This window comes from Anomaloglossus baeobatrachus, chromosome 6, assembly GCF_048569485.1.
Source record: "Anomaloglossus baeobatrachus isolate aAnoBae1 chromosome 6, aAnoBae1.hap1, whole genome shotgun sequence".
Taxonomy (NCBI): domain Eukaryota; kingdom Metazoa; phylum Chordata; class Amphibia; order Anura; family Aromobatidae; genus Anomaloglossus; species Anomaloglossus baeobatrachus.
The window spans coordinates 489,722,863-489,746,386 of record NC_134358.1 but is presented as its reverse complement, the minus strand read 5'-3'; the positions used below and the strand labels follow the sequence as shown (position 1 = coordinate 489,746,386).

At 45.8% G+C, this 23,524-nt stretch overlaps 1 protein-coding gene across 1 annotated transcript in view; it reads right to left on the bottom strand.

Annotated features, from left to right (window-relative positions):
- DLEC1 (DLEC1 cilia and flagella associated protein) overlaps positions 1–23,524 on the bottom strand; it is a 195,339-nt gene that overhangs the window by 112,165 nt on the left and 59,650 nt on the right. The window contains exons 10-14 of the mRNA XM_075315397.1: positions 19,705–19,878; positions 6,125–6,261; positions 1,087–1,179; positions 911–1,001; positions 655–811 (exon numbers count right to left, since the gene is read on the bottom strand). Coding sequence (XP_075171512.1) covers positions 655–811; positions 911–1,001; positions 1,087–1,179; positions 6,125–6,261; positions 19,705–19,878 — 652 coding nt within the window. The remainder of the gene's footprint in view (positions 1–654; positions 812–910; positions 1,002–1,086; positions 1,180–6,124; positions 6,262–19,704; positions 19,879–23,524) is intronic.

Genomic DNA, 23,524 nt, shown 5'->3' with positions numbered 1-23,524 from the left:
TCTGTGTAGCATCGGTCATTTTCATAATTTCGCTGCAGCGACAGGTACGATGTTGTTCCTGCGGCAGCACACATCGCTGTGTATGAAGCCACAGGAGCGAGGAACATCTCCAACCTGCGTCCCGCCTGCAATGAGGAAGGAGGTGGATGGGATGTTTACGTCCCGCTCATCTCCGCCCCTCCGCTTCTAATTGGCCGCCTGCCGTGTGACGTCGCTGTGACGCCGCATGACCCGCCCCCTTAGGAAGGAGGCGGGTCACCGGCCAGAGCGACGTCGCAGGGCAGGTAAGTGCGTGTGAAGCTGCCGTAGCGATAACGTTCGCTACGGCAGCTATCACAAGATATCGCATCTGCGACGGTGGCGGGGACTATCGCGCTCGGCATCGCTACAATCGGCTAGCGAGCAAAGTACCCCTTAGTCTAATAGACTTTGAGTAGTCTGTTGTCCAGTTTGATAGATCACCATTCATACTCCTCGTAGCAGAATAAAGGGAGGAGGATTAGGGAACTCGGTACCCCTGTTTTTGTAATCATTGAGAACCCCAACTGCTGCACAGGTATATTTTAACCTTTGCTTGCCTATTCACTGCAAAATAGTGAGTACCCCATGGACATGTAAGGATTTTGCTACAAAGAATTGGGATAATGAACTCACGTTGTGTTTCTAACAGCGATGCTCTTCTGCTCTGTAGAATATAAGTTTGTACTTGGGAACTTTACTAAGTGTTCGGTGGAAAGAGTCGTAAGCTCAGCGGGAATACTCTTATCCTCACCGACAGATACCAGCTCTAATCCAACCAGTTGTCCATATCCTTGATAAAAAAAGGACAACAATATACAAAAATAAAGTCACTGTATACAGGTCCATCCTACGTGTGTTGGATGTAAGAAGGTCTTCATGTATGGCCCACCTGTTAAGGTGATATCCTTGACATGGCAGTTATCACAGACAATTGTAAAAACCTGGTTGTATGTCTCCGAAGATAAAGGGAAAAAGACAACCTGGAAAAAAAACAGCACAAATAATAATATTGTAATAAATAACTGAATATATGTAAAAAATATCTTTTATGCACTTGTCACTGACCTCGATAATGGTTTCTTGTCCAGGGTATAATTCAAACATGACAGGTCGGATGCAAAATGGAACCTGCTCCACATATCCTGCATTGGCCACAGTCTAAACACAAAAAAAACAATAAAAAAAAAAATATTTTATGTCTGTTTGCAGTTCTGTAATAATAAAACATTTCAGGCTTTTGCTTTTCAGGGAAATATTATGAAACAATTTTTAAAGGAGTTTTCCAGGTTTAGGCATTGCATTCTGATCTGCATTCAGTGGTCCCATCAGGGCTTCTGTCTTAATCCCCCGCAAAACAGGTTTCGGGCACATGCGCTGACGGGGCCACTGACTATAATGGTGCAGATGGAGACACCATGTGCCCTGTCCTGCACCATTTTCGGACATATACGCTTTCTGGCGACAGACAAGCAAACATAGCAGACTGCATCTGGGTGTCCGTCTCCAGTATGCATATACACTCGAAAATGGTGCAGGACAGATCACACTCAGACTCCGTCTGCTCCATTATAGTCAGTGGCCCATCAGCGCATGCGACCGAAACCCGTTTTGCGGGGGATTCAGACGAAAGCCCCAACGGGACCACTGAATGCAGGTCAGAAAGCAATGTGAAAGGGGCCATATGGCATAGGCATTCTGTGTGTAAAAATCGGAAACTCAGTTTACATAGACCTAACTACTACAATGTTGCTTCTCTGCTGTCTCTCCTCTTTGTTGACATGGTTGAAACAGTGACATTACAAGTACAGCAAATGACTGCTGCAGCCAATCACTGGGCTCAGTGGTTGTGGTGTCTAAACTCACATAAATGCTGAGCCCAGTGATTGCCTGCAGTGGTCATGTGTTGTGGTCATGATGTCATTGAGGCAACTGTGTCAACAAATACCGGAGGCAGCAGCGGAAAGACAGTAATGGCAATTTAATGGGTTTGTTTCTACTAGTGGTGAGCACCAACTTGGCATAAGGAGACATACTGTATAAGCCATGTAATGCTCCTCTGTGAATTTAAATATGCGAATTTCCTCTTGAGAGAGGAACAGGGCAAGGACACTAGTGCCACCTATTGGACGTAGCAATCCTAAAAGTTAATATCAACCTCTTAATGAGCTTTGCCACATGACATAGGATGCAGACAGGTGTTTTGGGCATTTGTCTATCATGCAATAGCTGTGTTCCTGTCCCCAAAGAACCTTCATTGCAGCAATCAGTGGGGGACCCATCACTGGAGACCTCAGCGGTCACTATTCCTGTGGACAGGTGTTCCATGTAGTTTATGGGAAACCCCTTTAGAGCTGTGGCATTATTAGGAGGCCAAAGAGATGTGGTGACATACTGCAGGCAAACTGACAAATAGCGCAAGTATTCTAAAAAAAAAACCCCAAACTATTGCACTATAGAGACAAATTAAATCTGCAGAGTGTACATCATTAGGGCTAATTCACATGACCGTTTCCGTTGTCCTGGTCAGTTCCTGTTTTTTTGCGGACCCACGGACAGGACCATCTTTTCAATAGTCTTTTGTGTAGGATCGGATGGACATGGAAGCACTTCCGTGTGCATCAGGTCCTGCAAAAAAAACCACATCGGATGCCGTATATGTCCGTTCCGTTATAATGGAATATGTCCTATTCTGTTCCGTAATAACGCACCATGACTCAGTACAAGTCACTGGGTCTGCAAAATCTCCGGAAACCACACAGAAGCATTTCCATGTGACCTCCGTCGGGTGCCCCTGCAGTCTGAGTCCCGCTCCCCCGCCAGCCCCGCAGCTGCCCGCACTGCAGTGTGTCAGCATCTGCCCGCACTGCAGTGTCAGCATCTTCCCGCACTGCAGTGTCAGCATCTTCCCGCACTGCGTGTCAGCCACTGCCTGCACTGCAGTCTCAGCATCTGCCGCACTGCAATGTCAGCATATGCCCGTACTGCAGTGTCAGCAGCTGCTCGCACAGCAGTGTGCGAGCAGCTGCGGGGATGATGAGCGTTGCCGTCAGGAGGTTAGTAAAGTTCATTACCTGCGGTGATGAATTCCTGCACTCCTGACGTCAGCGCTCGTCACTGACAGCCACGTTCTTACATCACCTCTTGCGGGCAGCCCGAGACTGTGACTAGCGGTGACGTTACGGGCCACTCGCGAGAGGTGATCTCAGAACGCGGCAGGCATGGAAGTCAGTGACCAGCACTGACGTCAAGAGTGCAGCGCTTCCATAACCGCAGGTAATGTACCTCGCTAAGCTCCTAAATGCAGCACTGGTCATGCCCTGCAGTGACCTGGGATGACCTCTTGATCTTAGCTCAGGTGTTACGGGTGGACCTACTGATATGGTAAAAGATGAGAGTAAACAGATATCAGTGGTTAGGGTCCACCGTGCAGTGGTGGTAAACTGCAGCTGATAGAATAAGGTTCTACTGATATTCAACAAAGCCCCAGGTAATAATATACGCCTGTGTTACAGGTCACACAGGCATTAATGCAGGTAAAATAAGTACACAGAACCTGCATGTGCAGTCTCTGTGTTCTAGGCTACACAGAAGCTGTGGCATAATATAGCGGGACCCTGTTAACTCACAGGACCCGAAGCGGGTAATAATATATAAAGGACAGGACCCTGTTAACTCACAGGACCAGATATGGCGCAATGCTCTCCTGTGACTTCACAGAAGTTAATAAATGTTGCATACACAGTATGGATAGGGATAGGCCTGCAGAACACTACCCGTATTCTGCTAGTATATACTCTGGGTATATGCAGGAGTGAGCTATAGGGTACTGCTCCTATATCGGGATGTATTAGGGTGTAGCCGGTTAACCACCGGTCCCTTAGCATCACAACCCCGATATCTATGGAACCCTGCCTAGCCGTCTTCTGACCCTAACTTAGACTAGATATGACTGCGACGCCTCACCCTAACCTGCCTCCTGACCCTCAATCAGTCCAGTTGGACCTCGCCGCGTATCCCTATCTAAGATAGCTGTGTGCTGCTGAATGCACAAAGACGAGTGCACACCTCCATGTGGGCGTCAGGGCTTTTATCACCTCTGTACCGCCCACAAGATGGAGGAACCACGTGTAGCCAGCCCCTTTGGCCAATGAGAGCCTTACACATCACTGATGATGTCATGGTGGCCAATAAGAATGTTCCACATCACTGATAACGTCATCGGCCAATAGGAATGTGCCACATTACCGATGATGTCACGATGGCCAATGGGAACGTACCACATCACCGATGATGTCACTGTAGCCAATAGGAATGTGCCACATCACTGACATGCTCAGATAGTGTCAAAAGGAATCCCGCACATGCTCAGTAGGCTATTTTTGACAGTGTCAGAATTCCAAAAAGTCCTGGTCACCATCCATGGCTCAGGAAATCCGCCCAAGCGACCTCGGGTACGGGGAGCAACAGCTCCAGAAGACAAACGAGGAGCCCCCGATTCATGACATCAGGTCACTGCACTGTACTCTCAGTCAAGGGGAACGTTATGTTCTTCATTGACTGGGACAGTGAATATGGATCGTCGTGGGACCCCCTTATTGGTTTACGCCGGACCTGGATTTGTTTTTTCTTTTCAATAAATTTGTGAAAAAGGGAATGTGTTGGGGAGGGTTTTATTTCCAAATAAAAATTTGTTTGTCGTCTATTTTTTTTTTCTATTACTGACTGGGTTAGTGATGTCGAGTATCTGATAGATGCCGTGACATCATAACCCCAGGGCTTAATGCCAGGTGACATTACACATCTGTTATCAACCCCATATATTACCTAGTTTGCTACAGCACCAGGGCATCGGGATGAGCTGGGGAAAAAGCTCCAGGATTGGTGCATTTAATGGATGCGCCACTTCTGGGGTGGCTGTGGCCTGCTATTCCTAGGCTGGGCAGGGTCCAAGAACCGCGGACCTCCCTAGTCTGAGAATACCAGAACACAGCTGTCCGCTTTACCTTGGCTGGTGATCCAATTTGGGGGGGACCCCACGTGTTTTGTTTTAAATTATTTATTTAATTTAAAATAACAGCATGGGGTGCACTCTGTTTTGGATTACCAGCCAAGGTGAAGCTGCCAGCTGTGGTCTGCAGGCTGCAGCCATCTGCTTTACCCGAGTTGGCTACAAAAGATAGGGGGGACTCCACATCTTTTTTTTTATTATTATTTATTTATTTTTTGGCTAAATACAAGGCTATGCACCTTTAGTGCCACATTAAAGGAACTAAAGGGTGCAAGATTACAAAATGCTGTGGAGTGGGACATTATATATGTCTTTTTCATCTGTTATCTATTTATCCCTCTATCTATCCGTCTATTCATTCATTCATACCTCTATTTATCCCTCTATCACTCTGTCTCTATCTATCCATCGATCTATCCCTCTATCTATCCATCTATTTATCTATCTAGCTGCTTTTGTGTTTTGCGGTCCGCAAAAAAACCCAGAAGGCACATGGATGACACACGGATGACACACGGCCCATATACGGAACGGAACGAATGTCACACGGATGCCGTGCCGCATGGATGCATCCGTGGAAAAACAGGAAAACAGGACAGTTTTTTGCAGACAGCAAAAACGGGACAGTCGTGTGAATGTAGCCTAACAGAGAGGGTTAAGGTACGTTTTTTGCATAAAGCCAGGGGCCTTATTGTGGAAGTTCTTACCGATTTGTTGCTGGACAGCTGAACGAAGACATTTCCATTGCACAATGTCTTGGAATCTTAACTTAGTGACATGATTTGCTTTTCTTTATCACTGGGTAAAGCATGAGTGCTAATTTCCTATATTTGGAAAGTCCTCAAAAGCTAGAATCACACAAGTTCAATAGAACAGAAGCTGTTCTGCAGTACCTGGCAGTAGCCGCTACACATTGAATGAAGCCACATAGTGCAGCTCGGCTCAATGAGCTTACATCGATGGAGATCATAACATCTAACTGGAAGGCGGCTCCGGGTGTTGGACGCCAACAAATCTGATACTAATTACCTATCCTGTGGATGCGTCATCAAAATCTTGTCACCTGAGATTATAATCAACAGCTATAAAACTTACTCTAAAATTTGCCGGAGGCCAGACACTTTTAGGCATAATGCAAAACCTCCCACGACTTAAACCTTCATTTCTGCAGAGACAATCGACGAGCTTCACTCCACCGACCAAGCAAGGACCACAATCCAGTGTCCGGGGCACTGTGTGAGACACGACTAATTTGTCAATAAATGGAAAAAAAAATATATAAAAAAACATGCAATAACTTAAAAAAAAAACCAAAAAAAACATTTATACTATGTGTCAATGTGATCCACATACAGTGAACAAGGGAGGAGTTATAAGAGGTTCTAAATATGGATGTCATTTAGATCATCCTTTCTTGTTAGATGGGTTCCCTCGAAAATAAGTTGACTACAAGCTGCCTTGAGAACCAGACTGAAAGTGTTGTATTTTCTCACCAGGCCACTAAATGTGACCGGTCACAAGTTCTCACTGAATATACTGTATATCTAAGGCATGTCAACACGTGTTGGATCCTCCAAAACAAGAGTAGTTCTTTGTCCGCTCTGTTGGCTATGGTTCATAGGTAGAATGGCCTAAGTTTATTCAGAATTTTATATAGGACAGTCGAACGTGGGTTTTCTAAATGTAATTATTTTGAAAAAAAAATGATCCTTCCTCTTGACTGTAAGGAGAGAGCGGTAACATAAATTTGTGCACAGTCAATATGTGGACCATAGTCATTATGTTCAACATGGACTATTGTTCCCTTCTGGTCTTGAACCATTTGGAGATGCAGCCATTTTTCTTTTTTTTTTGTGATTTTTTTTTTCTAGTTACCTTACAAAAGCCATAACTTTTTTCCTGTCAACAGAACCATATGAGGCATTGTTTTTTTGTGGGATAGGTTGTAATTTTTAAATAAAACATTCATTTTACCATGTCATGTATTGCCGTCATGATTGACAAAGGCATTTAAGAGATTATATTGTTGTGATCAGAGCTGGTACCGATCACTGTAGATACTCTCAGGTGCCAGATATGTAACACAGCCAGCACTCACAGTAAGTGCGCAAATCCACATAAATGTACCGCGGATGTCACTAAGCGATTAATAAAAGAAAAGTTGAAAATCTTGGTTTAGTTCCAATTAAGATACAGAGCTAAAGATAATTAAAAGGGCATGTTATGGGGCATGATAACACTAATGGGGCATGTTAACACTATTTGGGCATGTTATGGAGCATGATAACACTAATGGGGCATGTTATGGAGCATGATAACACTAATGGGGCATGTTATGGGGCATGATAACACTAATGGGGAATGTTATGGAGCATGATAACACTAATGGGGCATGTTATGGGGCATGATAACACTAATGGGGAATGTTATGGAGCATGATAACACTAATGGGGCATGTTATGGGGCATGATAACACTAATGGGGAATGTTATGGAGCATGATAACACTAATGGGGAATGTTATGGAGCATGATAACACTAATGGGGCATGTTATGGGGCATGATAACACTAATGGGGCATGTTATGGGCATGATAACACTAATAGGGCATGTTATGGGCATGATAACACTAATGGGGCATGTTATGAGGCATGATAACACTAATGGGACATGATAACACTAATGGGGCATGTTATGGGCATGATAACACTAACGGGGCATGTTATGAAGCATGATAACACTAATGGGACATGATAACACTAATGGGGCATGTTATGAGGCATGATAATACTAGTGGGGCATGTTATGGGGCATGATAACACTAATGGGGCATGTTATGAGGCATGATAACACTAATGGGACATGATAACACTAATGGGGCATGTTATGGGGCATGATAATACTAGTGGGGCATGTTATGGGGCATGATAACACTAATGGGGCATGTTATAAGCATTATACCACTAAAAGGGCATGATAACACTAATGGGGAATGTTATGGAGCATGATAACATTAATGGGGCATGTTATGGGGCATGATAACACTAATGGGGCATGTTATGAGGCATGATAACACTAATGGGACATGATAACACTAATGGGGTATGTTATGGGCATTATACCACTAATGGGGCATGATAACACTAATGGGACATGTTATGGGGCATGATACCACTAATGGGGCATGATAACACTAATGGGGCATGTTATTGGGCATGATAGCACTAATGGGGCATGTTATGGGGCATGATACCACTAATGGGGCATGATGACACTAATGGGGCTTGTTATTGGACATGATAACATTAATGGGGCATGTTATGGGGCATGATGACACTAATAGGGCATGTTATGGGCATGATAACACTAATGGGGCATGTTGTGAGGCATGATAACACTAATGGGACATGATAACACTAATGGGGCATGTTATGGGGCATGATAACACTAGTGGGGCACGTTATGGGGCATGATAACACTAGTGGGGCATGTTATGGGGCATGATAACACTAATGGGGAATGTTATAAGCATTATACCACTAATAGGGCATGATTTCACTAATGGGGCATGTTATGAGGCATGATAACACTAATGGGACATGATAACACTAATGGGGCATGTTATGGGGCATGATAACACTAATGGGGCATGTTATGAGCATTATACCACTAAAGGGGCATGTTATGAGCATTATACCACTAAAGGGGCATGTTATGAGCATTATACCACTAATGGGGCATGATAACACTAATGGGGCATGTTATGGGCATTATAACACTAACGGGACATTATAACACTAATGAGACATGAATTAAATTCTTGAGTGACAAATTGTCTCCATAAGTCACCTAATTAGTAAATTGAATCCAACTGTGTGTAGTTTATTCTCAGTATAATTACAGCTTTCTGTGAAGGCCTCAGAGGTTTGTTTGAGAACATTAGGAATCAAACAGTATCATGAAAACCAAGGAACACACCAGAACGGTCAAGGATAAAGTTGTGAAGAAAAGTATAGCAAAGTTAAGCCATCATCTAAAAATGGACGGAGTATGGCACAACTGCAAACCTACCAAGACATGGCATTCTACCTAAACTGACATACAAGGCAAAGAAGGGAATTTTGTTACTTACCGTAAATTCCTTTTCTTCTAGCTCCTATTGGGAGACCCAGACGATTGGGTGTATAGCTACTGCCTCCGGAGGCCACACAAAGCATTACACTAAAAAGTGTAAGGCCCCTCCCCTTCTGGCTATACACCCCCAGTGGGATCACTGGCTCACCAGTTTTAGTGCAAAAGCAAGAAGGAGGAAAGCCAATAACTGGTTTAAACAAATTCACTCCGAGTAACATCGGAGAACTGAAAAACCGTTCAACATGAACAACATGTGTACCCGAAAAAACCCAAAAATCCCGAAGGACAACAGGGCGGGTGCTGGGTCTCCCAATAGGAGCTAGAAGAAAAGGAATTTACGGTAAGTAACAAAATTCCCTTCTTCTTCGGCGCTCCATTGGGAGACCCAGACGATTGGGACGTCCAAAAGCTGTCCCTGGGTGGGTAAAGAAATACCTTATGTTAGAGCTGCGAAGACAGCCCTCCCCTACGGGGAGGCAACTGCCGCCTGCAGGACTCTTCTACCTAGGCTGGCGTCCGCCGAAGCATAGGTATGCACCTGAAAATGTTTGGTGAAAGTGTGCAGACTCGACCAGGTAGCTGCCTGGCACACCTGTTGAGCCGTAGCCTGGTGTCGCAATGCCCAGGACGCACCCACGGCTCTGGTAGAATGGGCCTTCAGCCCTGAGGGAACCGGAAGCCCAGCAGAACGGTAGGCTTCAAGAATTGGTTCTTTGATCCATCGAGCCAGGGCGGCCTTAGAAGCCTGCGACCCTTTGCGCTTACCAGCGACAAGGACAAAGAGTGCATCCGAACGGCGCAAGGGCGCCGTGCGGGAAATGTAGATTCTGAGTGCTCTCACCAGATCTAACAAATGTAAATCCTTCTCATACCGATGAACTGCATGAGGACAAAACGAAGGCAAAGGGATATCCTGATTAAGATGAAAAGAGGATACCACCTTCGGGAGAAAACTCCTGAATGGGGCGCAGCACTACCTTGTCCTGGTGGAAGACCAGGAAGGGAGTCTTGGATGACAGCGCTGCCAGCTCAGACACTCTCCGAAGAGATGTGATCGCTACCAGAAAAGCCACTTTCTGGGATAGTCTAGAAAGTGAAACCTCCCTCAGAGGCTCGAAGGGCGGCTTCTGGAGGGCAACTAGTACCCTGTTCAGATCCCATGGATCTAACGGCCGCTTGTACGGGGGTACGATATGACAAACCCCCTGTAGGAACGTGCGCACCTTAGGAAGGCGTGCCAAACGCCTCTGAAAAAAGACGGATAGCGCCGATAGCTGACCTTTAAGGGAGCCGAGCGCCAAACCTTTTTCTAACCCAGATTGCAGGAAAGAAAGAAAGGTAGGCAATGCAAATGGCCAGGGAGACACTCCCTGAGCAGAGCACCAGGATAAGAATATCCTCCACGTTCTGTGGTTCTTAGCGGACGTGGGCTTCCTAGCCTGTCTCATGGTGGCAACGACCCCGTGGAATAATCCTGAAGACGCTAGGATCCAGGACTCAATGGCCACACAGTCAGGTTCAGGGCCGCAGAATTCCGATGGAAAAACGGCCCTTGGGACAGTAAGTCTGGTCGGTCTGGTAGTGCCCACGGTTGGCCGACCGTGAGCTGCCACAGATCCGGATACCACGCCCTCCTCGGCCAGTCTGGGGCGACGAGTATGACGCGGCTGCAATCGGATCTGATCTTGCGTAGCACTCTGGGCAAGAGTGCCAGAGGTGGAAACACATAAGGGAGCCGGAACTGCGACCAATCTTGCACTAGGGCGTCTGCCGCCAGCGCTCTTTGATCGCGAGACCGTGCCATGAAGGTTGGGACCTTGTTGTTGTGCCGGGACGCCATTAGGTCGACGTCCGGCCTTCCCCAGCGGCGACAGATTTCCTGAAACACGTCCGGGTGAAGGGACCATTCCCCTGCGTCCATGCCCTGGCGACTGAGGAAGTTTGCTTCCCAGTTTTCTACGCCGGGGATGTGAACTGCGGATATGGTGGAGGCCGTGGCTTCCACCCACATCAGAATCCGCCGGACTTCCTGGAAGGCTTGCCGACTGCGTGTCCCTCCTTGGTGATTGATGTATGCCACCGCTGTGGAGTTGTCCGACTGAATTCGGATCTGCTTTCCTTCCAGCCCTGCTGGAAGGCTAGTAGGGCAAGATACACTGCTCTGACTACCAGAACATTGATCTGAAGGGTGGACTCCTGCTGAGTCCACGTACTCTGAGCCCTGTGGTGGAGAAAAACTGCTCCCCACCCTGACAGACTCGCGTCTGTCGTGACCACCGCCCAAGACGGTGGTAGGAAGGATCTTCCCTGTGATAATGAGGTGGGAAGAAGCCACCATTGCAGAGAGTCCTTGCCGTCTGTGAAGGGGATACTTTCCTGTTCAAGGATGTTGACTTCCCGTCCCATTGGCGGAGAATGTCCCATTGAAGTGGACGCAGATGAAACTGCGCAAACGGAACCGCCTCCATTGCCGCCACCATCTTCCCGAGGAAGTGCATGATGCGTCTTAAGGAGTGCGACTGACCTGGAAGGAGAGTCTGCACCCCAGTCTGTAGTGACCGCTGCTTGTCCAGCGGAAGCTTCACTATCGCTGAGAGGGTATGAAACTCCATGCCAAGATACGTTATGACAGGTTTGACTTTGAGAAGTTGATGATCCACCCGAACGTCTGGAGAGTCTCCAGCGCAACATTCAGGCTGAGTTGGCATGCCTCTTGAGAGGGTGCCTTGACAAGTAGATCGTCCAAGTAAGGGATCACAGAGTGTCCCTGTGAGTGCAAGACTGCTACCACTGCCGTCATGACCTTGGCGAACACCCGTGGGGCTGTCGCCAGCCCGAATGGCAGAGCTACGAACTGAAGATGGTCGTTTCCTATCACGAAACGTAGAAAAACATTGGTGCTCTGTAGCAATCGGCACGTGGAGATAAGCATCTTTGATGTCTATTGATGCTAGGAAATTTCCTTGAGACATTGAGGCAATGACGGAGCGGAGGGTATCATCCGGAACCGCCTGGCCTCCACGTGCTTGTTGAGCAGTTTTAGGTCCAGAACGGAACGGAAAGAGCCATCCTTTTTTGGCACCACAACCAGATTGGAGGAAAACCGTGTCTTGTTCCTGAAGAGGAACCGGGATTACCACTCCTTCTGCCTGCAGAAGAGCATCTGCTCGGTGGGGAGGTGGGGACGTTCTGAAGAATCGAGTCAGAGGACGAGAACAGAACTCTGTCCTGTGCACGTGGGCACACTGTCCCTCACCCACCGGTCTGTGACCTGTGGCAGCTAAATGTCGCCAAAGGCGAGCGAGTCTGCCATCAACCGCGGATGCGGAGAGATGCGAGAGCTGAGAGTCATGAGGAGACCGCCTTGGTAGCGGTTCCTCCGGCTGCCTTCCTTGGGCGTGATTGAGCCCGGCCGGAAGCTGAGCCCCTCTGAGGCTTTTCAGCCCTTTTGGACGAGGACAATTGGGACCTGCCCGAGCCTGGGAAGGACCGAAACCTCGACTGTCCTTCCAGGACAGCATTAATAGGGTAAGTCGCAATGCAGACATTGCGAGGTTACGGACGCCCCTGCGGCACAGATGTACATGTGCTCAAGACCAGCTGCGCAAGAACAGCTGAAAAGCTTAGGGTGCCCATACGGCTGTGAATGCCGGAGCAACCGACACGCCGATAGCCTCATAGACAGATTTCAACCAGAGTCCATCTGTCTGTCAATGGCATCTTTAAGTGAAGTCCCATCTCCACTGCAACTGTGGCTCTAGCCGCAAGCCTGGAGATTGGAGAATCCACCTTTGGACCCTGGGTCCAACGCTTGACCACGTCAGGGGGAAAGGGATAACGTGTATCCTTAATACGTTTGGAGAAAACGCTTATCTGGGAAGCGTGGTGTTCCTGGACTGCTTCTCTGAAGTCAGCGTGGCCAGAACAATACTCAATATACGTTTGAGCTACTGAAATGGGACTTCTCCTGCTGTGAAGCTGACTCCTCCGCTGGGGGAGCTGAGGGAGAAAAGATCCAACATTCCATTGATGGACGCTATAGGATCATTCCTTATGGTGTCACCATCCGGTGTATCCGGAGTGAGAGCGGTGTCAGGATCAAAGTCCTGATGAGCTACGTCTGCCTCATCATACAGAGAGCCTCCTGGGACCCCCCCGGAGCACCGATTTTATTCCAAATGAGGGTGGCCAGGGAGCAATGATCCAGATTGCCCATGGCCTGTCCGGACTGCAAGTCTCTATCCCATTGCAACTCCGTCCCTGTCCTTGGACAGGGTTGAGAGGTGGTTCCTTTGGCCACGTCAAGTAGAGACCCCGGCTGACCAAGTGCTACAGGGGAGCATTGCACACAATGGGGTTCAGTGCCGTGGAACAGTATCACATGCAGTAAAAACAGCATCGAAAGCCTGTGTTGCTTATATGCTGCTGCCGACTAGCCATCTAGGAGTATAGAGCCAAGAATGGCGACCGTACAGTGCAATGTATAGCATACAAGCAAAAAGTACAAATGAACACTGCAGCACATGCAATACAAGCAGCATAGAAAGCCTGCTTTTCTGCTGCTGTAGACTAGCCATCTAGGGGAATATAGCCCAGAATAGCGACCATACAGTGCAATGTATAGCATACAAGCATAAGTACAAATGAACACTGCAACACCTGCAATACAAGCAGCATAGAAAAAACCTGTGCCTCAGCACCCTTGCTTTTCTGCTGCTGTAGTCTAGCCATTCTATGGCGAATATAGCCAAGACTAGCGACCGTACAGTGCAGTGTATAGCATACAAGCATAAATACACATGAACACTTCAGTACGTGCAATACAAGCAGCATAGAAAGCCTGTGCCTTAGCACCCCTGCTTTCCTGCTGCTGATGTGTCGCCATCTAAGAGGGCATATAGCCAAAAATAGCGACCTATGCAGTGTAAGCATAAAATACAAATGGACAACTGCGGTATTTAGTGTCAGCACTTCAGGTGCCGCTTACCGCCCGCCTATAAGCGGGTGTGTGGTCGCCCTAGTCCTGTGCCTGGTTGCCCAGAGTCCGTTCTCTCAGCTCGGACTGCAGGAATGGCTGCCGGCGTCCTTCTCCAGCTCGTGTGAGTAGGGGCGGGCCGTGGGCGTGCCCGAAGTCAGAGCGGGAAACCGGCGTCCCACAGTGTCCAGTGAGAGGGCTGGAGCATGTAAATAAGGCTCCAGCCCTCGGCGCTGCTGATTGTACAGCGTCTCTCCCCTACCCTGATTGACAGGGTGGGGGCGGGAACGAAGCGGAGCTAGGCCGCAAAAGCCGGGGACTGGATTTATAAGCGCCGCCGCCGTAAAAGCGCGGTCGGCGCTAAGTCCCCGGCGCACTACAAGTCCCAGCCGCGCCGCCGCTCCCGGAGCGTCCGGCGCGGTAGTTCCCCATACATAAAGTCACTCAGCTAGGCTGCAGTGACTGTAACCCTTTACTGTCCCCGGCGCACTAGCACACCCAGCAAGTCTGGAGTGTGCTGTGCCTGTGTGTACGGGGACACAGAGTACCTGAATGGTGCAGGGCCATGTCCCTGAACGGTACCCGGCTCCGTATCCAGCAGGTTCAATGGGTCTGTGGATGGAGCCCGGCCTCAGGGCTTTGGGGCCGGTAAGATCCCACTTCCTCAGAGCCCCTCAGGGGGATGGGGAAGGAAAACAGCATGTGGGCTCCAGCCTCCGTACCAGCAATAGGTACCTCAACCTTACAAACCACAAGCGGGGTGAGAAGGGAGCATGCTGGGGGCCCTATATGGGCCCTCTTTTCTTCCATCCGATATAGTCAGCAGCTACTGCTGACTAAACAGTGGAGCTATGCGTGGATGTCTGACCTCCTTCGCACAAAGCCGAAAACTGGTGAGCCAGTGATCCCACTGGGGGTGTATAGCCAGAAGGGGAGGGGCCTTACACTTTTTAGTGTAATGCTTTGTGTGGCCTCCGGAGGCAGTAGCTATACACCCAATCGTCTGGGTCTCCCAATGGAGCGCCGAAGAAAAGAGCACTAATTAAAGAAGCAGCCAAGTGGCCCATGGTCACTCTGAAGGAGCTGTAGAGATCCACAGCTGAGGTGGGAAAATCTATCCACAGGACAACTATTAGTCATATACGCAACAAATCTGTCATTTATGGAAGAATGATAAGAAGAAAACCATTTTTGAAATCAAGCCATAAAAAATTAAATTGTCAGAAAGCCATGTGGGAGACAGAGCTAGCATGTGGAATTAGGTGCTCTGGTCAGATGAGACAAAAGCAGACCTTTTTGGGTTAAATGCAAAATGCTATGAGTGGCAGAAAATTAAGCACTGCACATCATCCTGAAAACACCATTCTCACCATGAAACATGGTGGTGGCAGCATCATGGTATGAGGATGTTTATCAATAGCAGAGACAGGGAAGCTGGTCAAAGTTGATTGGAAGATGGATGGAGCTAAACACAGGGCAATCCTGGAGGAAAACCTGTTAGAGGCTGCAAAAGACTTGAGACTGGAGCATAGGTTCACTTTCTAGCAGGACAAAAACCCTAAATATACTGCCAAAGCCGCAGTGGATGGTTTAGATCAAAACATATTCATGTGTGAGGATGGACTAGTCACAGTCCAGATCTAAATCCCATTGAAAATTTGTGATTAGACTTTAAATGTGTTGTCCACATATGCTCTCCATCTAATCTAAAGGGTGCTTTACATGCTGCGACATCGCTAGCGATTGCTAGCGATGTCGCGAGCGATAGCACCTGCCCCTGTCATTTGTGCGACATGTGATGATCGCTGCCGTATTGAACAATATCGCTACAGCAGCATCACACGCACATACCTGTTCAGCGACGTCGCTGTTGCTGGCGAACAATCCCTCCTTCAAGAGGGAGGTGCGTTCGGCGTCACAGCTACGTCACTGTGGCGTCACAAAACGGCCGCCCAATAGAAGAGGAGGGGAGGAGATGAGCGGCCGGAACATGCCCCCCACCTCCTTCCTTCCTCCTTTCCGATGGACGCAGGTAGGAGGATGTTCGTCGTTCTTGCGGTGTCACACATAGCGATGTGTGGTGCCGCAGGAACGATGAATATCCTGCGGAATGAAACAACAACATTATGATTTGGAGCGACGTGTCAATGATCAACGATTTTTGCCATTTTTGCGATTGTTGATCATCGCTCCTAGCTGTCACACGCTGCGATGTCGCTAACGACACCGGATGTGCGTCACGAACACTGTGACCCCGACGATATATCGTTAGCGATGTCGCAGCGCGTAACGCACCCTTAACTGAGCTTGAGCTATTTTGCAAAGAAGAATTGACGAAAAATTCAGCCGCTAGATGTGCAAAGCTGGTGGATATACACATCCCACATTTTTCACAGAAAAAAAACACTTTTAAGATACCAAATCTTTATTATACAAAATTTAAAATGTGGACATATGAACAACAAACACCTTAATGGTATACATATAGAAAGTAGCAAAAAAGCATACAACCAATATAACAAAAGACTCCAGCTGGTTATATAGTAGAAAGACAGGTGATATGCCCAAAATAGGGATAGATATATCACTCCGTCAATCAACTCACTATATCTTTATATAGAAAAATAAATAGTGTAAATTTGGTCATGTGAGGAGACATTGGAGCTGCAACATTCCACATGGAGGAAACCCTATCCTTGCCTAAAGTATTAACTGACATTACAGATGGACCAGTGTAATCTAATTTTTTACTTATCTGGAATTGAAATACAGTTCCATAATGTACTGTGATGTGAAATTTGCACATTGATTATGCCACCCCACCGGATATCAGTGCTATTGTCGCGGGCGGGGGGGGTGCGCTGCGCTCACCACGCTCGGTCTGCTGCTGCTCGGTGGCTCGAGCGGTGGGCCGGATCCGGGGACTCAAGCGGTGCTCCTCGCCCGTGAGTGAAAGGGGTGTTTTGTTGGTGTTTGGGGTGTCGGTTTGTGACGCCACCCACGGTGTGTGGTGAGGTTGGGGCACCACCGCTGCTCTGTACTGGGATCCTGGGAGCAGCTGGGATGTTTTCCTCCCCTCCGTGGGTAGGGGGATTGTGGTGGTCCCGGGGCCCGGAGTGATTGTCTGTTTGGTGGGTTGCGGGGCTTGACCAGGTGCATGGTCGCGGGGCAGCGCAGTGCCAGACAGCACGGTGGAACTTACTCAGCCAGTAACGCACACGGAGTCTCTGGTAAAACAAACGGCTGGATGGACGAGTCCCACAGACGGCTGCAACGGTTACTCCCGGTAGGCTGGCGGTACCTGTGATGTTCTGGCTTGTCCAGGGCGCCACATTATGTGCGCACAGTGCGTTTTTGCGCGTTTTTTGGGTGCATTTTTGGGCTCAAAACTGCATGAGTATGCTTCCCCAGCAAAGTCGACTTTTCATTTTTGCTGTCCGCACACAACTTTTTTTTTAAGCTGCGTTTTTGAGCTAAAAAAAAAAAATGGACATGTCAATTCTTTCCTGCGTTTTTCTGCGTTTTTCCCCCATGCAATGCATTGGAAAAACGCAGAAAAACGCAGAGATAAAAAACGCAGCAAAACGCAGCCAAAAATGCACCAAAACACGGTAAAAATGCATGTTTTTGCCTCGGGTGCGTTTTTATGCATTTTTGTGCATTTTTAGCGGCCAAAAATGCACAAAAACGCAACGTTAAAATAACGCAGCGTGCGCACATAGCCTATCAGTCAGAACCTCTATTGTTACCTGAAGTGTGTCTTTTGAGTATCACGCTCTATAAGGAATCTAGAAATTGGCTTAAGAAAAGGCTCTGCAGAGATGAGGTCTTTCCTGTGACATTTAGGGGACAGATAATTTGTAAATTGATATGTACACTGTCTTTTTTCCCCTCACATAACGACTGTATACTTTCTACAACCATTGTTATTGAACAACTATTGCTATTGTGACATATTACCAACACCCCTGATGAACTTCCAGTGTAGGAGGAGATACGCGTCGGGTCATATTACCAATCAGGTGTCTGTATTTATACCATAATAATTCATGTCATAGTATATTTGCACTAGGATTCCACAGATATATGGTCAGGATATATACATTCTATGTGCTCTCATATTTTGATATCCAGATTACATTATTACTATTATACTTGATGGGGAGCTCTGGAATGTAAAAGTACCTGTTTCAAATTTACACTATTTATTTTTCTATACAAAGATATAGTGAGTTGATTGACGGAGTGCTATATCTATCCCTATTTTGGGCATATCACCTGTCTTTCTACTATATAACCAGCTGGAGTCTTTTGTTATATTGGTTGTATGCTTTTTGCTACTTTCTATATGTATACCCTTAAGGTGTTTGTTGTTCATATGTCCATATTTTAAATTTTGTATAATAAAGATTTGGTATTAAATATAAATATTAAAATAAAATATAAAACTAAATTAAATATAAATAATAAATATTTGGTATTTAAAAGTGACTTTTTTTCTGTGAAAAATGTACCCTTTTTGTTGCTTTGAGACATTTCTCTTCTGTGAATTGTTAGATACACATCCCAAAAGCATAGCAGCAATAATTGCAGTGAAAAGGTGGTCCTACAAAGTATTTAATCGGGGGCTGAATATTAATGCAAAAACTGAGAATAAACTACAGACAGGTGGACCCAATCTATTAATTAGGCGACTTCTGGAGGAAATTGGTCACTCATAGTTTTATTTAGGGCTATCAGACTACAAAGGGCTGAGTACAAATGCGTCACAATTTTCAGATTTATATTTTTTAAAAATTTAAAAACCATTTATCATTACCTTTACACTTCACAAATACTTGCTACATTTGGTTGAAATATCACATAAAATCCAAATGAAATACGTTTAAGTGTGTGGGTGTAACGTGAAAAAAATGTGGAAACGTTCATGGGGTATGAATAGTGTTTCAAAGCACTGTATGCATTGAGCAGCACTTCATGTGTGTCTAAGACAGGACGGAGCCTTAAAGGGAACCTGTCACCTATTCACCTGTTGGGCGGTCCAATTTGGCCCGATCCGATGCGCGTCCCTGATCTTGACCCGGCACTTCCTCTATTCTTGCCATCGCCATCCTCCTTCTTGCTTCGTGTGGATGACGCGTCCTAAGTCATCCACACAGTGTCCTCTGTCCTCTGAGGGCAGTGCAAAGTACTGTAATGCGCAGGCATGGGGAAAGGTCAAAAAATGCCCGCGCATGCGCACTACAATACTTTGCTCTGGCCTCATCATGGCAGAGAGAAGTGCGCATAAGCAGGAGCGCAATGGGGAACATTGTGTAGATGACGTAGGATGCGTCATCCACACGAAGCAAGAAGAAGGACGTATATCACAAGGATAGTTAAGGTGCCAGACCAAGACCAGTGACACCCATCGGACTGGAATATATCAGACCACCCTGCAGGTGAGTAGGTGACAGGTTCCCTTTAAATAGGTGACAGTAATCTTGGATTATTTCTCAGAGAAACCCTTTAATATTAGCTCACAATATTATGAATTTATCGCTTGATTTGGGTATAACTAGCCTTACATGTCAGAATCGGAGGCGGTCTCCTTGCTTCAATAGGCACTAATACAGGATATGGAGATTGCGTTTCGACCAGTATATAATCCTCAAAATCTGCCAGTGAATCAGGAACAAACCGTATAGTATAATGGCAGCTCATTCCTGGTGCCACAATCCCTCCTTCTCCTGGAAACTTTCCTAAATGAACAGAAACAAATAAAACTTTACAACACAAGCCACATTTTTTTCAGAAACATGGTAAGACGTGATTACCAATCCAGTGATTTATTCAACATATTAGTTTGTTATATAGAGTTAGAGAATATATTACAATACATACAATATACTGTACATACATTTTATATATATATATATATATATATATATATATATATATATATATATATACACACACACACTCACAGACAAATAGTCGTGGCTGAAAATGTTGTAAGAAGAGATCCAGCGCAGAAAGGAAGGCACTCTTCAATATAAATTTCCATGTGGTTTATTCCATGTGCACACATGTGAAGGTAGGTGCAGACAGCCCCTAGGCAGGGGACAAAATGACTAGCGATGCGTTTCGACCGTATTACACAGTCTTAGTCATGTCACATGTAAATGTTGCCTCCCTTGAAATTGAAATTTCTTCCAGAAAATTATTGATATTACACGTTTTGTTATACACATTTTTATTTTCTTTGTGTGCATTGAAATAAGTCTGAAAAAAGGCAAATTGGACATAATTTCACATAGAACCCCAAAAATGGGCTGGACAATATTGTTGGCACCCTCAACATAATATTTGGTTGCACAGCCTTTGGAAAAAATAACTGAAATCAAGCACTTCTTATAACCATCAACAAGCTTCTTGCACCTCTCAGCTGGAATTTTGGACCCCTGTTCTTTTGCAAACTGCTCTAGGTTTCTCACATTTGAAGACTACCTAACAGCAATTTTAAGATCTTGCCACAGGTGTTCAATGGAATTTAGATCTGGATTCATTGCTGCCACTTTAGAACTCTCCAATGCATTGCTTCCATCCATTTCTGGGGGCTTCTTGAAATATGTTTGTGGTCATTGTCCTGCTGGAAGACCCATGACAACACACCAACAACCCCAAAACATCTTTGAGCCGCCACGATATTTAACTATAGGTGCTGTGTTCTTTTCTTAGTAGGCCTCATTTTGTTTTCAGTAATCAGTAGAATGATGTGACTTACCAAAAAGCTCTACCTTGGTCTCATTTGTCCACAAGTTATTTTCACATATTTTAGTAAACTGCAGACTAGCTTGGTTATGTCTTTGGTTATGTAGGGTCTTCCTGTGTCTCCTACCATAGTATTTCATTTAATTCAAATGTCGATTGATAGTTTGCACCCTGAGCCTGCAAGACAGATTGGATTTCTCTGCAACTTGATTGGAGCTACTTATCAAGCATCCACACTAGTCTGCATTGTAACTTTTCATCAATTTTTCTCTGCCATCTATGTTTAGGGAGATTAGAAACAGTGCCATGGGTTGTAAACTTCTTGATTATGTTGCGCACTGTGAACAAAAAAACATCAAGATCTCTGGAGATGGACTTATAACCGTATGATTGTTGATATTTTTCAACAGTTTTGGTTCTCAAGTCATCAGACAGTTCTCTTCTCTTCCTGTTCCATGCTTAGTGTGGCAGATACAGATACACAATGCAAGATTGAGTTAACATCTCCCCTTTTCATCTGGTTTCAGTTGTGATTTTCCTATTGCCCACACCTGTTATTTGCCTCAGGTGAGTATGGACAAGCGTCAAATGCTTGAAACAGAGTTGTCTACCCACAAATTTGGAAAGGTGCCAACAGCTTTGTCCGGCCCATTGTTGGGGTTTAGTGTGACACTATGTCTAATTTGGCTTCTTTTCTCAGTTTTTTGGCACGTGTGTTGCTCCAATACACACAAATTAAATAAACATGTATATATATATATATATATATATATATATATATATATATATATATATATATACAGTTAGGTCCAGAAATATTTGGACAGTGACACAATTTTCGCGAGTTGGGCTCTGCATGCCACCACATTGGATTTGAAATGAAACCTCTACAACAGAATTCAAGTGCAGATTGTAACGTTTAATTTGAAGGTTTGAACAAAAATATCTGATAGAAATTGTAGGAATTGTACACATTTCTTTACAAACACTACACATTTTAGGAGGTCAAAAGTAATTGGACAAATAAACCAAACCCAAACAAAATATTTTTATTTTCAATATTTTGTTGCAAATCCTTTGGAGGCAATCACTGCCTTAAGTCTGGAACCCATGGACATCACCAAACGCTGGGTTTCCTCCTTCTTAATGCTTTGCCAGGCCTTTACAGCCGCAGCCTTCAGGTCTTGCTTGTTTGTGGGTCTTTCCGTCTTAAGTCTGGATTTGAGCAAGTGAAATGCATGCTCAATTGGGTTAAGATCTGGTGATTGACTTGGCCATTGCAGAATGTTCCACTTTTTTGCACTCATGAACTCCTGGGTAGCTTTGGCTGTATGCTTGGGGTCATTGTCCATCTGTACTATGAAGCGCCGTCCGATCGACTCTGCGGCATTTGGCTGAATCTGGGCTGAAAGTATATCCCGGTACACTTCAGAATTCATCCGGCTACTCTTGTCTGCTGTTATGTCATCAATAAACACAAGTGACCCAGTGCCATTGAAAGCCATGCATGCCCATGCCATCACGTTGCCTCCACCATGTTTTACAGAGGATGTGGTGTGCCTTGGATCATGTGCCGTTTGCTTTCTTCTCCAAACTTTTTTCTTCCCATCATTCTGGTACAGGTTGATCTTGGTCTCATCTGTCCATAGAATACTTTTCCAGAACTGAGATGGCTTCATGAGGTGTTTTTCAGCCAATTTAACTCTGGCCTGTCTATTTTTGGAATTGATGAATGGTTTGCATCTAGATGTGAACCCTTTGTATTTACTTTCATGGAGTCTTCTCTTTACTGTTGACTTAGAGACAGATACACCTACTTCACTGAGAGTGTTCTGGACTTCAGTTGATGTTGTGAACGGGTTCTTCTTCACCAAAGAAAGTATGCGGCGATCATCCACCACTGTTGTCATCCGTGGAAGCCCAGGCCTTTTTGAGTTCCCAAGCTCACCAGTCAATTCCTTTTTTCTCAGAATGTACCCGACTGTTGATTTTGCTACTCCAAGCATGTCTGCTATCTCTCTGATGGATTTTTTCTTTTTCTTCAGCCTCAGGATGTTCTGCTTCACCTCAATTGAGAGTTCCTTAGACCGCATGTTGTCTGGTCACAGCAACAGCTTCCAAATGCAAAACCACACACCTGTAATCAACCCCAGACCTTTTAACTACTTCATTGATTACAGGTTAACGAGGGAGACGCCTTCAGAGTTAATTGCAGCCCTTAGAGTCCCTTGTCCAATTACTTTTGGTCCCTTGAAAAAGAGGAGGCTATGCATTACAGAACTATGATTCCTAAACCCTTTCTCCGATTTGGATGTGAAAACTCTCATATTGCAGCTGGGAGTGTGCACTTTCAGCCCATATTATATATATAATTGTATTTCTGAACATGTTTTTGTAAACAGCTAAAATAACAAAACTTGTGTCACTGTCCAAATATTTCTGGACCTAACTGTATATATCACTACTCCTGCATTACAGAGCGACAATCACATGAATCCTGAATGTTTCTCTACACAAGAGGCTTCACCAGTAACTTTGTTGTCGTTGCACCAGCTGCAGCGGCATAGAGCATGGGCAGCTTTTCATGTTACTGAACATGTTACTTCTTTTAAAGGAGCTGTCCGACATAAACTG